The 13,475-nt window shown below is 40.4% G+C and overlaps 2 protein-coding genes across 9 annotated transcripts in view; one reads left to right on the forward strand and one right to left on the reverse strand.

Annotated features, from left to right (window-relative positions):
• Positions 1-41: 41 nt before the first annotated feature.
• On the forward strand, positions 42-3,551 carry LOC5514643. Its single transcript, XM_001634706.3, has 2 exons — positions 42-273; positions 2,555-3,551. The coding sequence occupies exons 1-2, from the start codon at positions 180-182 to the stop codon at positions 2,962-2,964; spliced, it is 504 nt and encodes a 167-aa protein (XP_001634756.1). The 5' UTR covers positions 42-179; the 3' UTR covers positions 2,965-3,551.
• LOC116619428 (kinesin-like protein KIN-7I) overlaps positions 1,287-13,475 on the reverse strand; it is a 30,153-nt gene continuing 17,964 nt past the window's right edge. For 5 of the 8 annotated variants that reach the window (XM_032384209.2, XM_048729300.1, XM_032384208.2 and 2 more), the window contains 9 exons: positions 13,313-13,364; positions 12,838-12,977; positions 11,549-12,326; positions 10,976-11,178; positions 10,301-10,597; positions 5,205-8,108; positions 4,808-4,880; positions 4,678-4,720; positions 3,260-4,406 (listed from right to left, as the gene is read on the reverse strand). In XM_032384209.2, the coding sequence (XP_032240100.2) occupies positions 4,124-4,406; positions 4,678-4,720; positions 4,808-4,880; positions 5,205-8,108; positions 10,301-10,597; positions 10,976-11,178; positions 11,549-12,326; positions 12,838-12,977; positions 13,313-13,364 (4,773 nt within the window). In that variant the 3' untranslated portion in view covers positions 3,260-4,123. Of the gene's footprint in view, positions 1,771-1,823; positions 2,079-3,259; positions 4,721-4,807; positions 4,881-5,204; positions 8,109-10,300; positions 10,598-10,975; positions 11,179-11,548; positions 12,327-12,837; positions 12,978-13,312; positions 13,365-13,475 lie in introns of those variants that run through there. The other 3 variants (XM_048729303.1, XM_048729301.1, XM_048729302.1) reach the window with 3 other exon arrangements.

Genomic DNA, 13,475 nt, shown 5'->3' on the forward strand with positions numbered 1-13,475 from the left:
AAAGCTTCTCAACGTAGCGACATAAACGTGGAATCGGTATAAATCTATGATCTAGTGTAAATCATTATTTATATAAAAGTAAATTTAGCGCATAGCACTGTCGCCTTAGTGTCTACTTGACTTGGGCCTCCTGTGTATATTCTGATGTGAAGAGGAAGAGGTCGAGGGACAAATCCAAGATGGCTGCCATGCGAGGAGTGTCTGCTCTGAGTTCCTTGAGGAAAGTGTGCTTTGGCTTTTTACAAAGAGCTGTGAGCGTTCATACTAAAACAGGTTAGTATGTTAAATCCTTGCTCCATAATTTCTAAATGAAGAGTATGACACAATCTGGGTTCTTGAAGACGAGAGATCAGACAAATTTTACGGCTCCACCAACATATTTTCTCGGTTGATCCAGCCACACTAGACGAAGAGAATATTTAAAGTTTCAACATATAACAGCCATTCTCCACTACAAACCCATGTGTGGAATGATTGCATTTGCATCCCTTTTGCACTTTTAGTCTTAACCCCTATGATCATACAAGAGGTTCTATTCTTAACGATTTTACCTAGTTTCAGATTTGTGCATTAGATTTATCTGGCCTGAAAAAAATGCACTTCTACATTGACAGAGCCAGGGGGTACAGTGCCCCTTCTTTAGAAAAAAGAAATCTGAGAAAAGATGTTTGGGTGATAAAATTCACAACCTTATGGCTTAATGTTTTTTATGGTTCGCCCACTCTCCTCTCCAACCCACGGTATGCAGTGGTTTCGCTTTGGTTTGCATTTGGCTCTATCTAATGGACAATGTAGTGATTGCAACAATCTTTATTGCAAAAGAAAGCTCACATATTGGGGAATCTTTTTGGGGGGGTTGTGTTTGGTACACGTTTTTTTAAGCGAGCGTAAACCAGAGTGATTTAGTCGCTGCCGATGCGACATATTAACATGTTGTTGTTGTTCAACAAAGACAATCGAACAATGTTGTTTCCTTGGTTTGTGTTCGGCTCTATCTAATGGAGCAATGTAGCGATTGCAACAATCTTCATTTTTTGGGAATCTATTTGATACTCGATTTTTTTAGCAAACTAAAACCGGCGTGATTTAGTCGCCGCCGACATATAAACATGTTGTGTTGTTCAACAAAGACACTCGAACAACAACACTACTTTGGTTTGCGTTATGCCTTATCTAATGTAGCAATTGCAACAATCTTTATTGCAAAAGAAAGCTCACATATTGGGGAATCTTTTTGGGGGGGGTCTGTTTGATGCCTGATTTTTTATGCCAGATTTTAATAGAAATTGGAAAACCATAAGTTTTATTTGCCATCCATTAAAATACAAGTAGCGTCGTCATTAGTTAAGGCCTCTTGGTTTATTATTGACCTATACAAGAAAAAAATGTTCTCTCTTTCCCTAGACATCCGAATTTGAATACCATCCAGATTGCTCCAATAGACGATAAATGAGGACTTGTTTATTGCATTTAAAAAATTGGTTTGATATACTTACAAAGGCCCATACCCAGGAGAGCGAACCAGGTTTCTAGCAAAACCGCCGCAATTCCCAACCCACCCCTTATCATTCGAGAAATCCTGGATCTGCTCTGGGTTTATTACATTTGAAAACACTCTTATGTGATTTGTGGACTTCAGTATTAACCAATAAAACTATCTTGGTGTGGCTTTATTGCACTATGAAAACCAAGGCGTCTTTGTTTGGGAGAATTCAAAAGCAGATTAGTGGAGCTTGACAGGTTTAGTGCTTCATCTCTGCTTGAATATTCCTAGAACAAATGTCAAAATTTTCATTGTGTGATGAAAGAACACACAAGTCTCATTTCTTTTATAATGTTTTATTAAATCACACAAAAGACAAAATTAAAGAAACTTCAAAATACAGCATACGCTCATGGCTCCGTTCAAAGTGCATTTTTTTAAAGACATATTTATTATATTGATTTTCTACACAAAGCACTTACACCCTATCTATTAAGTTCTACTGATACAAACAGAATATATAGTACAATACATTAAACAACAACAAAAATTACAATAAATTAATTTGGTAGAACAGCAGTATGTAGGCGGCAGTCTATATAGGAAAAAAATAATGAAGTTTAAAAATACATGGATCAGAGGTTTCCATTTTTTATTTTGGTACAGAACAGTGTTATTTTTCTCGCTATATGTTGTTCGGCTTCATGTTTTTTTTTTTTTTTTTCATTTTATGTAATTATAATTGTATAGAAGAGTAAAAATATGATTTTTTGCTTGAAAATGAGATATTTGCTTTCTAAGATAATATAGTTGGCTAAGGTGCGGCATTTCTTTGGTTCTGGCTTTAATATACCAAATAAAACAGTTTTTAGAGCAGGGTCCCAAAGTGCAAGATGGAACACATTTTGAATACAAATTCTAAACCTCCTATGAAAGTGAACTAAACTGACCAATTAGAGTATGTATGTACGTACTCAATCTAAATTATTTTATAATACTTTTTGGTAAGCACGCTTCATTTACAAGTTAATTAAAAACTATTAAGTATAAATGAATGTTCTAATCTTGCAGTTGAGATGTGCACCTCAAGGCCATCAATGCGCTGCCAGTTTTCAACCCTTTCTGCTTTTAGAGTGACCAGTCACAGCCTAACAGCTAAACCTTTGATATTGGTTACTCCGCTCCACCAGTTTGGCTCTTTGGCCAGGACAATGGGAAATGAGAAGAAGGTGAAATTATTGCCTAAATCTGTCATTACAAGAAGCGTTAACCTGATGAGTAAACGTGGTAAGAGGAAAACATGTAAAGCTGTCGCTAAAAGAGTTATAAGGACAGGAACAGGAAAATTAAAAAGATGGAAGTGTGGTAAAACCCATAACATGATCAAAAAGAGAAGCAAGAATAGAAGACAACTTCGCAAGCATACTTATGTTTCAAAGACACAATTGAAACTGCTAAACAAGATGTTGAATGGATGGTGAACAAGTGTTTAAAATGTTTCTGGAATAATTTTCATTGTTTGGAATTTGATATACAGTTGGGGGTTAAATGAGACCAAGGGAAAAGTGTAAAAGGGACTATCAGTCTTGGGATTTCAAGTCCAGTTGATACTTTTGAGAAGTGTGAGTGTGGTTTAAAATTGACCAAGAAAAAATGAATTGAAATTAGTAAGTGAATTTGATCTCAAAGTAAAAAAAAAAATTCCAAACCCAAGGGAGGTAAAGTTAAGTTACTTTTCATGGATTTAGCTGTAGATACATAAAATAAAAGGCAGTGTAAAGAATGTAAATTTTATTGATGTATATTTTATACTGTGATTATTTGTTCTTTTGCTATATTATACTTTGTTGTATGTAAATCACTCCATGTATTTAAAGACATTCTTTTAAAAACAATCCCAGTTGCAAACTATAAAGATATGTGTTTAGCTATAAAAATGTTGTTTTAATTTGAGTATGAAATTCCATATAAAAACCACTAAAAGCAGCCTTTTGAATAAGCCACCTAACAAATTCAAGTCACCCATAACTTGTACAGTGTGCCAATAAAACAGTGTTTTCAGTGAAAATGTGTAGAATGTTTTTTTTTTCCAGGTTGATAATGGTTTGAATAACTCATGTGTGGTTGGTAGGAATAAACCAGCCTAGTCCCTGGGCGTCTGTTTGGGATCCCTGTGGGTGACCTTGAGGCAAGAGAGGCTGGGAAGAGCAACCAACAGGAAACCCAACTAGAAACCCCTGAGAATTGGCTCTGAATAAAAATATTTGGTCTTTTTAATATTTTACTGGCTGCACTGTAACAGCGATGATCCTTACTAAAAAAACCTTTCTTTTAACCCTTTCACAATCTATTTCGTCCATAAAACTAATTCAAACTAAGCCTTCTTAACAGGCCCTACTTGCATGAAAGATGGAAAAGCCGAGCTGGAATAGCCAAGCTTACTCGACCAAATCGCCCTACTTTTGGCGGAGTGCTATGTGCAGCGGTTCTGGCAGCTTTTCTGGGGTGCTTTTTAAGAGCCTGTTCTGCAGGCTAATTCAAACTTATCATCCAATTACCAATTTTAATCTTCATTTAATAGATTTAAAAATAGATTTTATTTCTTAAATTAGACAAAATAGCTATTTATATAATTTAATGTCATTGGTTTATGACTAGTGGCTCAGCTATGGGCATAGTAGCCTTTGACCGTTTAAATAAATCTTTGATTGACCATGTCCGCTTTATATGTATTTCACTGTTTAAAACTTCGTCTACTTTTGTGCTTGACTGTGCAGCTAAACTCTTGCCATTGAACTCTGTCTGCTCCATCCCCTCAGGAACCTCACGTTCATAGTTAGGGCTCTGCCGTGTAAGAGCACTTCGACTTGATCGATCACTCAAATGAGACTTTACAGGAGGTTTATGTGTGATACTTTTTAACCTGTTTGAAAATGTTTGACTTTAGAATTGAAGTCTTTGATCCATGACCTGAATATAGTACTTATAAAACCTTTTAATATGAACTTTCATAAATGTTCCACTTTAATTTTTTAAACACCTCCAATGTGGACATACCTTGATACATGTTAAGCATGAATTATATTTTGTTAGGGTTTAACAAAAGTTACTTGAATTTAACTATTAGTAATAATATATTATACTATGGGCATAAGGGAAATTGTTAGTCATCATTATTATTAAAATCATAGTACCTAGGCCCTTCTTGTAGCTTGTTTGGCCTAGCATCAGCAGTCTCTGCAGAAGGAATGATATAACATGAAATTTGGATTTGTACGATTTGTATCTGTGAGCATGATGGTCTAAACCTCGATGACCACTTACTTCTTAATGCTCCCCTCTTGGGCAAGTCCTCTCTGTGATCCAGACCTCGATGTCTCTGATTGCTCGCCAAACTCTGGAAAAAATACCATCAATGCTGGTTTAAACGCCGTGGACCCTTTTGGGGCAGGGGGGTGGGGGAGCCAATTTTGGAAAGGGGCACTAAAATGAGCATTTGCAATGGTATGCGTGTTGGACCAGAAAATAAACTTGTATTAAAGTAATTTAAATTGGTCTAAATTGGCACAGTTCATACAGTTAAAATTTTGACAGAACAAACAATTTCATTCTGTCCTTTTCCAGGCAAGCTGACAATATAATATCCCACCAAGAAATGGGCTTAGTTTTTTTCTTCATATCTTCATATATAAGCAATAACGCATATTGACTTGTTTATTACCTGCTTTACTTTGGGATGGCGCTGCTGACTGCATGAGGCTATCAAGGAGACAACCATCTCCTTGATATCTCTTTCGCTTGCATTTGCCACACCGATAGATTCCATGAAGTTTCTTAGAACACCTATCAAACTGCCCTCTCCTTCCTCGCTTTGCAAGCGTTTTAACTCTTTGTCCATCTCTTCTTTTTCCTTACACACCCTGACAAGTTCCCGTTGGAGCTTAGCGGATTTAACCCTCTCAACGTTTAATTCTTCCTCCGTGTCTTCTTTCTCGCTGTACACCTCATTGAGGGTTTCCCGTAACTCTTCGCGTTCGTGTTTCGCAGAAGCGAGCAAAGTTCCGAGAACCTTTTTACTTGTGTTACCGTTGGTGGTTTCACTCACGGATAGCTTGAACTTCAGTGACTTCAGCTCATTCTCGAGGTTGCTTATGTAGATTTTTAGAGCATCTACTTCGCAACGAAGGGCCATGTTTTCTACGTAAAGATCTTCGGATTGCTTCTCGGAAACCGTGATTACTGAATGCGCAACTGTATCTTTATTTATGGCAATGTTTGGAGAAGCATCCTCACTTTCTAGGGGTAGCTTTGAGTTTTCTAATGCGAGTCGCAATTTCTGCTTTAGATTGATCTTCTCGTCTTCAGCGCTGACTAACCGTCGCACCAACGATTGCATGTCCTGAAGACGAAGCTTATCCTTGGAAAGCTCCTCGATTTCGCTTTGCAACTTCTTCTTATCCTCCATCATACTTTCCCACTTAGTTTTCGTGACAACACCGCATTTTGCTTTACCTTCGCCATTACCATCCACGATCTCTTTAGCAGTCTCACTGGCGTAAACAGACAACCTGCTCCTTAAACGCTCTATTTCTACCCTCAGGTCCGTATTCTCTTTGCTCAAAAGCTTTACTGTGTCTTGGTTCCTGACCAGGGAATCTTCTGTCTTGTAGAGGCGACTTCTCAGTTGTATCATTTGCTCTTCCGAGTCAATTACTTTGTGCATCGCAGCAGCTTTATCTTTCTTCAGTTGCGCCACCTCACTCTGTAGGGAACTAGCCTGATCTTTCCAGTCAGAGAGTTCCACTTCCAGGTGTATTGTTGCGGTGGATTTATCATCAGCCTGGGGAGCTCGCTTCATGCTGGTAAGCTCAGCTTCAAGCTTGTTGCTTTCATCTCTAAGACATGACAGTTGAGACCCGATGTCCGTCGTCTGAATATTGGAGGAGGTGAGCTCGGACTTCAGTCGAACCAACTGTTCTTTTGCTAACATGAGCTCGTTCTTCAATTTGTTGTCCTCGTCGCAATCGTTAGCTGGTTTAAGTTTGTCATCGCCTACGAGCGCGTTTACCCGAGTCAGACTACTCTTCTGTGAGTCTGGCCCGCTGTTTAGGCTCCGACGACAAGTTGCAGGACTACCGTGTCGCCTTGAGAGGGAGTTGTTTCGGCTGTTTGGCGAAGAGCGATCGGAGTGTCTTGGAGAGTTCACTTTGAACGTCCTTCTTTTCTTTGGAGACTGTTTGCGAGCTTGTGCCCTCGCTCTGCTTACAGCACTGATGGACTGAATACGCCCGCGTGGTGTATCGGAAGTATGGCTATTCAGTTTAACTTCTACCAGGCTTTCTCGGTCACTTTCGTTTTCATGCTCTACCTGCATTTTTATGTAAGCGTCATGGAGTTCCCTAAACTCCTCCTTGCTCTGTTTCAAGGATTCCTGTGCGCGCTTGAGGGCATTGGCTGTTTCCTCCAGCTTTTTGCACTTTTCCTTCAATCTTTTTTCGATCAAACCGTTCTTGACCTCAGCGGAATAGAGTAACGTCTTTGTTGTTGCAACGTCCTTTTCAGTAGCAATTCTTGATGCCTTCATCTTTTTAACCTCTGACATCAAGACATCGTTCTGACTCACAAGGCTATCAATTTCGGCCTCCAGCTGCTCTTGTCCAGAGTACGACGCATCCAGGCTGTCATGCAGCCCCGCACACTTATTCCTCGACTCCTCTAGACACGCCCTGAGCACATTCTTTTCGCTCACAAGTTCTTCGAACCTTTTCTCAAGTTCTTCTCTGTATTTCCCAGAGTGAGCAAGCTCTTCTCCAAGTTCCAAGAACTTCCGCTTCAAACTCTCTAATTCGGCTTTCGCGTCATCATTCTCTTTCTCTGCTTGTAAGAGTTCATCTTTCTTTATTTCTACCGTATCATCGAATTCAGTATTGAGCGAGTCCGATCTTGCTCTCTGGATGCTAATGATTCTGTCTTCTTCCCAATCAACACCGTCCTCGCAATCCTTAGATGTCGTCTTGTGTATCGACGCACCGTTTTCATTGATCGTACGTTCTGTTTTCTCTACAATATTAGCTGTACGTCCAGAAACAAGATCCTGCGAGTCTAATTCAGTATCCGTTAGTCTATCATTCAAGCAGTTGAGCGCCTCAACCTGGAGTGTAAGTTGGCCACTGTAAAGCAAAAGCTCATTCTCCAATTCAATGCGGGCTTGCATTCCAGCCTCAAGTTCTGCTTTTAAGTCTTTAATTTGCTGTTCGTACCCTTTTCGTTCCGATTCCAGCTTTTTAATCAGATCGGCCACTTGTTTTTTCAAGGTGCAGTTCTCAGTAATTCGAATGCTCCACTCTTCGCTTACTCTCTTCGTCATCACATCCCTAAGATTCGATATTTTTTCTCTTTGTTGAGAGTTCTCGTCGATGGCTGTCTGATTCCTCTCTATCTTTGCTAGTTCTTCCTGGACATAGAAGAGAAAGTTTCCTAGGTCCTCCTCCATGTGCTTGACCTGGGACATGTCCTCCTCAACAGTTATGCCAGGCGATTTTTGTAAAATCGATGGGGTGGACGAGGTAATACTGCTGGACTTTCGATACGTCTCTAGCAATGCTTCTACTCGAGTGAGCTCCTCCTGGAAACAAAGCACAGCAAAATATCAACGTATAAGTATGCTCAAATAAAGTAGAAAAAACAAATCACGGAAAAAGACAATATTAGTTGAAGCAGAAATACTAAGACAACACACGATTGTGATTAGGTAGTTCGATCACCAAGATTTGTCTATAAAAAGCATCTTTGAAAGCGCGAACCAAATATAATAGCATGTCTAATCATGACAGGGTTTTTGTTGGACGAGTGTAGTTGGTACTAGGATGATAGCTAGAGGACCAATGCACTTTGAATGAGAGGGTCACATGTACCCTAGGACCTCTTCCCTGGCAACGCCCTTGCCAGTTCTCAATGCCAACCATGTAAGACCCACGAAAACAGCAGATAGTATGAAGAATACTAGATCGAGATAAAAAGGTGGATAACAGAAGATAGGCACTGAAACGACATACCAAGCAAGAACAAATGTTGGGGCTAGGAAACAACCATCAATTTACAGGAATAAAGAGGAAGATCCATGATGATAATAATAATACGGCAGTTCCTCAACTCTTCCTACAACATACGCACACTATGGTAAGCATGTTTCAAATTGCCCTGACAAGGAGACTCATAATCTTATATATTCATCTATATAGAAATGGAAAGAAAGAAGTTTGGTTGAAGTTGAATATGTGTTATAAGGGGGCGCAATATCACTAGATATTTTCACCAGTCTTTATTCACCAAATTAATTTTACAATAGAGAAGAGATTCAATGGCTGTGAAAAAAGAACGTAACATATAAAAAGGTCAACTCTAGTAGTGCACATTCATTAAGCTAACATTGATAGAAACGCCACTGGACTGGAATTTCACGTATCTGCCTAAACTATCTTTTACACCATATGCAAGATAACACATTTACAGTAATTTAATTCTTGAAAGGGATGAATCAAAAGTAGTGTGCTTGGTCACTCTTCTAAACGTCTTTGAGGACTTGCGATGTCTTCAAATGGACACATAACGGGCTAACTCTTTATTGCTGAACAGCGGTGTTTTACTTTAAAAGTACAAGCTTTGCGCATGCGTGGATATGGCGTCGTATGCATTTGGTCATCCATTCATCGCTATCCTTGGCTGAAAAGCAAAATCAGAGCACTGAAACATGCTTGTCTTTCTCAGTTACATTCACAGTGTCTCTGAAGCTTTAGGTAAGAGCACTCTCTGACCATCTGTGCGTGCCTTATTCGTGGGTTTATACCTTGTATCTTCATGTTCACGTGCACAGTCAGTCAACGTGATGGATTCGTTCATTTGACCATATGCGCACGTGTGTAAGTTTGTGGTTTTGCACCTTGGCTGTGTGTGTTCACGTGAATCAGGTGGTTTGTTACATGGTCGTGCATGTGCACCTGCGTCAGTTTGCAGGTTTGTACCTTGACTCTGTTATTACGCATTCGCAGTGCTTGCGGAGTTGTGGTTTCGTACCTTAGCTCTGTGCTCGTGCGAATCTTTTACTTGTGCGCAAACCGTTCACGAACATCTCCCACGCTTCGTGCCGTCTTGCGGTGCAGCAATCATTTAAGCTTGCATATATCACACAAGTCGTGCAAGTCGGTGACTTAATTGTTACTCTGCAGCTAAGTGAAAGTATTCGACTCCACTGTATCTCTCTAGCTATTGCGTAAACAAAGTGGACAGCTTAAGCGTATAGTTCAACAGCGAAACAAGAAAAGACTGGAGAAACTACAATTCCAACAACAAAACAACCACACTTAGAGCCAGCTAGACTTTAAGGATATAGCTCTCCATCTCAGAAACCATGAATGTGGGATGCTTGCAAAGCTTGGATTACAACACTGTAGCTGAAATATAGAACCTGTGCTCAGGTCAATACATTGCTGTTGTCTCAATGTGCCAGAATGCAATTTTCACAGGCTCTGGTGTTAGTGGACTGTAGTAGTTATGTTGGGGAAGGGTAGTGAAGGTTGTTTTGGTAGTAATGTTATTGGTATAAATGGTACATTTAATAGAGGTATTGGTAGTAATGGTATATTCACTCGCTGTGATCATCGGTGGTTCCGATGTAGTAATAGTTATATCGGTTGTGGTGATTGTGATGGCCATGGCAGTGGTATTGGTAGTAATGGTAGTGATTGTAAATATAATGTTTGTAGGTCTGAAAGTGTCATTTTACTCAAATGAATTGATGATGATATTCGTTTTACCAACCTTAGTTAACTCAAGCTGCGATTGAAGCTCCTCATTCTCCACGTTGATATCCTTTAGTTCCACTTTAAGCTTCGCGTTCTCCTCTACAAGTGATGAGATCCCAAAGTCCAGTTCGGCCTCCGAGTTAGCGCTCTCCCCTTCCGTGGGGGACTGGGTGGGGCGCATGTTGTACAGCTGAAATATGGATGATAGATCACTCTCCAGCCGAGTCTTACTCGTTTTCACGTCTTTCAGAAAGGTTGACGTTTCGGAGAGTTTTGAATTGAGCTTGTTGTTTTCAGAGCTGAGTACGTCAACCTAGAAAGGAACAAACAATCATTAGCTCTATTCCCAGCTGTTATAGTCAGTCGACTGCAAATCTTTGTCTTCTTTCTTATATCATAATATAATATAACCCGTGTATAACAGTCCCGTGTCTTATATCGCGGTCCATTGGTCGGTTCTAGGCTACGTAGAGAACGCCGGGGACCGCTGAACTATTTCAGTGCCAAGAAGCTGTCATGACGCCCGTACGTTTGAGTTATTGCGTGTATTGTGTGGGATCTTTAGGCCGGTAAATCACGCTTGTGATTTATTAATACAGGCTATTACTCAATGCACTATCAATTTAATTATCGGTGCCATGAGAGAAGCACCGCTCCCCTGAACAAGAAGGCCATCAACTAGAAGCCGTACCCGGATCTTCATGATCTCCAGCTCTTTGCTAATGGTTGCGTTATCCGTGACGAGCTTGTCACATTGTTGCTGTGACTCAGTGTAGTCTAGCAGCAATAGTGAGCTCTGAAGCGCCTTGTCCACGAGCACTTGGCAAAGAGACTGTTCGAGTAGAGCCATTTCCACGCATTGTACAGGCAAGGACTTGTCGCAGGGAAGCTCTCCTGAAAAAAATTAATTTGGTTTAAAAGAAATAAAGACAACTTGTGTGGTTTAACCCTATGGGTAAATACTGAAGTTCATTTCGGCCGATTGGCTCTAGATTGTTGGCTGACCGAATGAATGGCTCCCTCAATGACTTGAACTTGAAGACTGACAGATGGATCTACCGACCGACGTACTGACTGATTTATTGATTGGGTGATTGGCTGATTGTGACCGGTCTCCTGACTAGCTAGCCTACCTGTAGGCTTTAGATGTTGATTTCGAGGGATTTTATCGCCGAAATCAGCATCTAAAGCCGACAGGTAGGCTACTGACTAGCTGATTTGATGTCTCGACCAAACAAGCTTAATGGTTCTAAGTTTATTTTACCTGCAGCATTATCATCTGTATGTTGAAGAAACTCTTTCATCGCATTATACACTGCTTTTCGATCTCCCCCATTGCTTCCTGTGTGGACTCCAAACGCTTTCTGTAGAAACTCGACGGCATCGCCATCCAGTGAAGTTCTGATGCACATAAGAGCGTCTCTAAGCGCTTTCGCCTGACACATCAACCCTTCACCTAAAAGCAACTCTCCGTTCAACTCGTCCTTTGCATGATCATGGACGCCTGACGACTCGACCGCCTTGTCATCGTCTGTCTTGTTGAGTTCCAGAAGCAGTGACTCATCATCTTCAATGCATTCCAGTACGAATTCTGAGCTTTTCGATCTTTTCATGAGCGTCTCAACAGCACTTGACTCTTCTTTGGTCAAATGGCCTTGAAGCATTTCTAAACCAAACCCTAAGTTATTCAAATTCTTACCAGTCTTGTTCAACAGTTGAAGATAGGATCTGAATAATTTCAACACTTTGTCCGTATTCTTCAAGACGTTTGCCTTGGTTCCGATTAATCGATCTCCTTCAAAGGGGTGCTCTTGGGAAAATTGTTTCGCTAATGTTCTCCGTTCATCGTCTGGTAGATCCTTCACGGTATAGAATAACTGCATTGATAATAGCTCAGCTAGGAGAGCGCCCTTAGTTCGACTCACTCCTCCGTATAGGTACCCACTGAGGGAGGATAACTGGTTTTGTAGCGCAGTGGATAGCTCTTTTTCTTTAGCGAGTTCCATGTTTTTATTAGACAGATCATCACGAAGAGAACTTTCCTGTGATAAGAACATAAACAGATCAGTCAGACATACCCCATCAACCTATATACAGAAACATTCGGAAAATATAGGGCACAGCCACGCTCCTACTGGTCATTTCCTTATAATTTTGTTTTAAATATTAGGGGAGAGGGGCACGTCCCACGTCCCTTTGCTAGCAGAGGTTTAATCCTCTCACGTTGACTAATGAAATACCCTTTACCAGGGTAATGTAAAAATGTATATCGTGCGACGGCGTTGACAATTTTTTTATCCCACCCTGACAGTCTTCCTACCCCACCCCTGATAGTTTTTAACCTTCTTACTAGACCCCTGAAGGGAGAAGTACACCTAACAATCGTCCTATCCCAGCCCCCGACAGTCTTCCTAACCCACCTCGATAGTTTTTTAACCTTCCTACTAAACGCCCGAGGGGGGGGAACACCCAGCAATCGTCCTATCCCACCCCTAATAGTCTTCCTAACACACTCCAAAAAGTGATAAACTCAAGCTCAGAGAGTGGTCTCACCTGTGACTCATACAGGCCCCTTGCAGACGAGAGCGCAATCTGTGCCTGTGCCATAGCTGTACTTAGTTGTAATTCTGCTTCTTGCTTAATCTTATCAATTCGGTTCTCGTAGGATGACTTGAGATCTTCTATGTCTTTGTCTGCAATTAGAATGTTAGAGTTCTTTTGTCTCTATTTTTCTCGTTCTTTGTGTCGAGGTGCGGATATTGTTCATTTTCCCAATCAAATTGCAGCTTGTAAGAGCTGCGTACTGACCCGAAGGCAAACCAGAGTTGTAGCATTTTGACAAAGGGCATGATAGCAATTACAAAGACAAAAAGGTGATAATTATTATGGATAAAGTAATACTCAGAACATAACGTCTAGCGAAGATGCCAACGATGATGAAACATGGGAATTGTGGAGTCATGATGATGCCGCTAACAGTAACGATGATATTATGATTATTATGATGACTATTTAGCAACAGTCTTACCTTTAGAATCAAGCAATTTTGACAAATCGTCACTTAACCGCTTGTAATCAACCTGTATTGAAAAACGACTTTTAATTGGTAGCTTTTGTTACGTTGTCCCCTCTCTCACGATTAGAGCTGGGACGTATTAGCGTGGATGAGCTTTCTAATAATATAGTCAAGT

This window comes from Nematostella vectensis, chromosome 6 (assembly GCF_932526225.1).
Source record: "Nematostella vectensis chromosome 6, jaNemVect1.1, whole genome shotgun sequence".
Classification (NCBI taxonomy): domain Eukaryota; kingdom Metazoa; phylum Cnidaria; class Anthozoa; order Actiniaria; family Edwardsiidae; genus Nematostella; species Nematostella vectensis.

What these genes read in the sequence shown, in the direction of transcription:
- LOC5514643 (XM_001634706.3), top strand. Translation starts at nt 180, where the DNA reads ATGGCTGCCATGCGAGGAGTGTCTGCTCTGAGTTCCTTGAGGAAAGTG. An exon ending in GAGCGTTCATACTAAAACAG is followed by an intron (nt 274 to 2,554) that starts GTTAGTATGTTA and finishes CTAATCTTGCAG; the next exon opens with TTGAGATGTGCACCTCAAGG.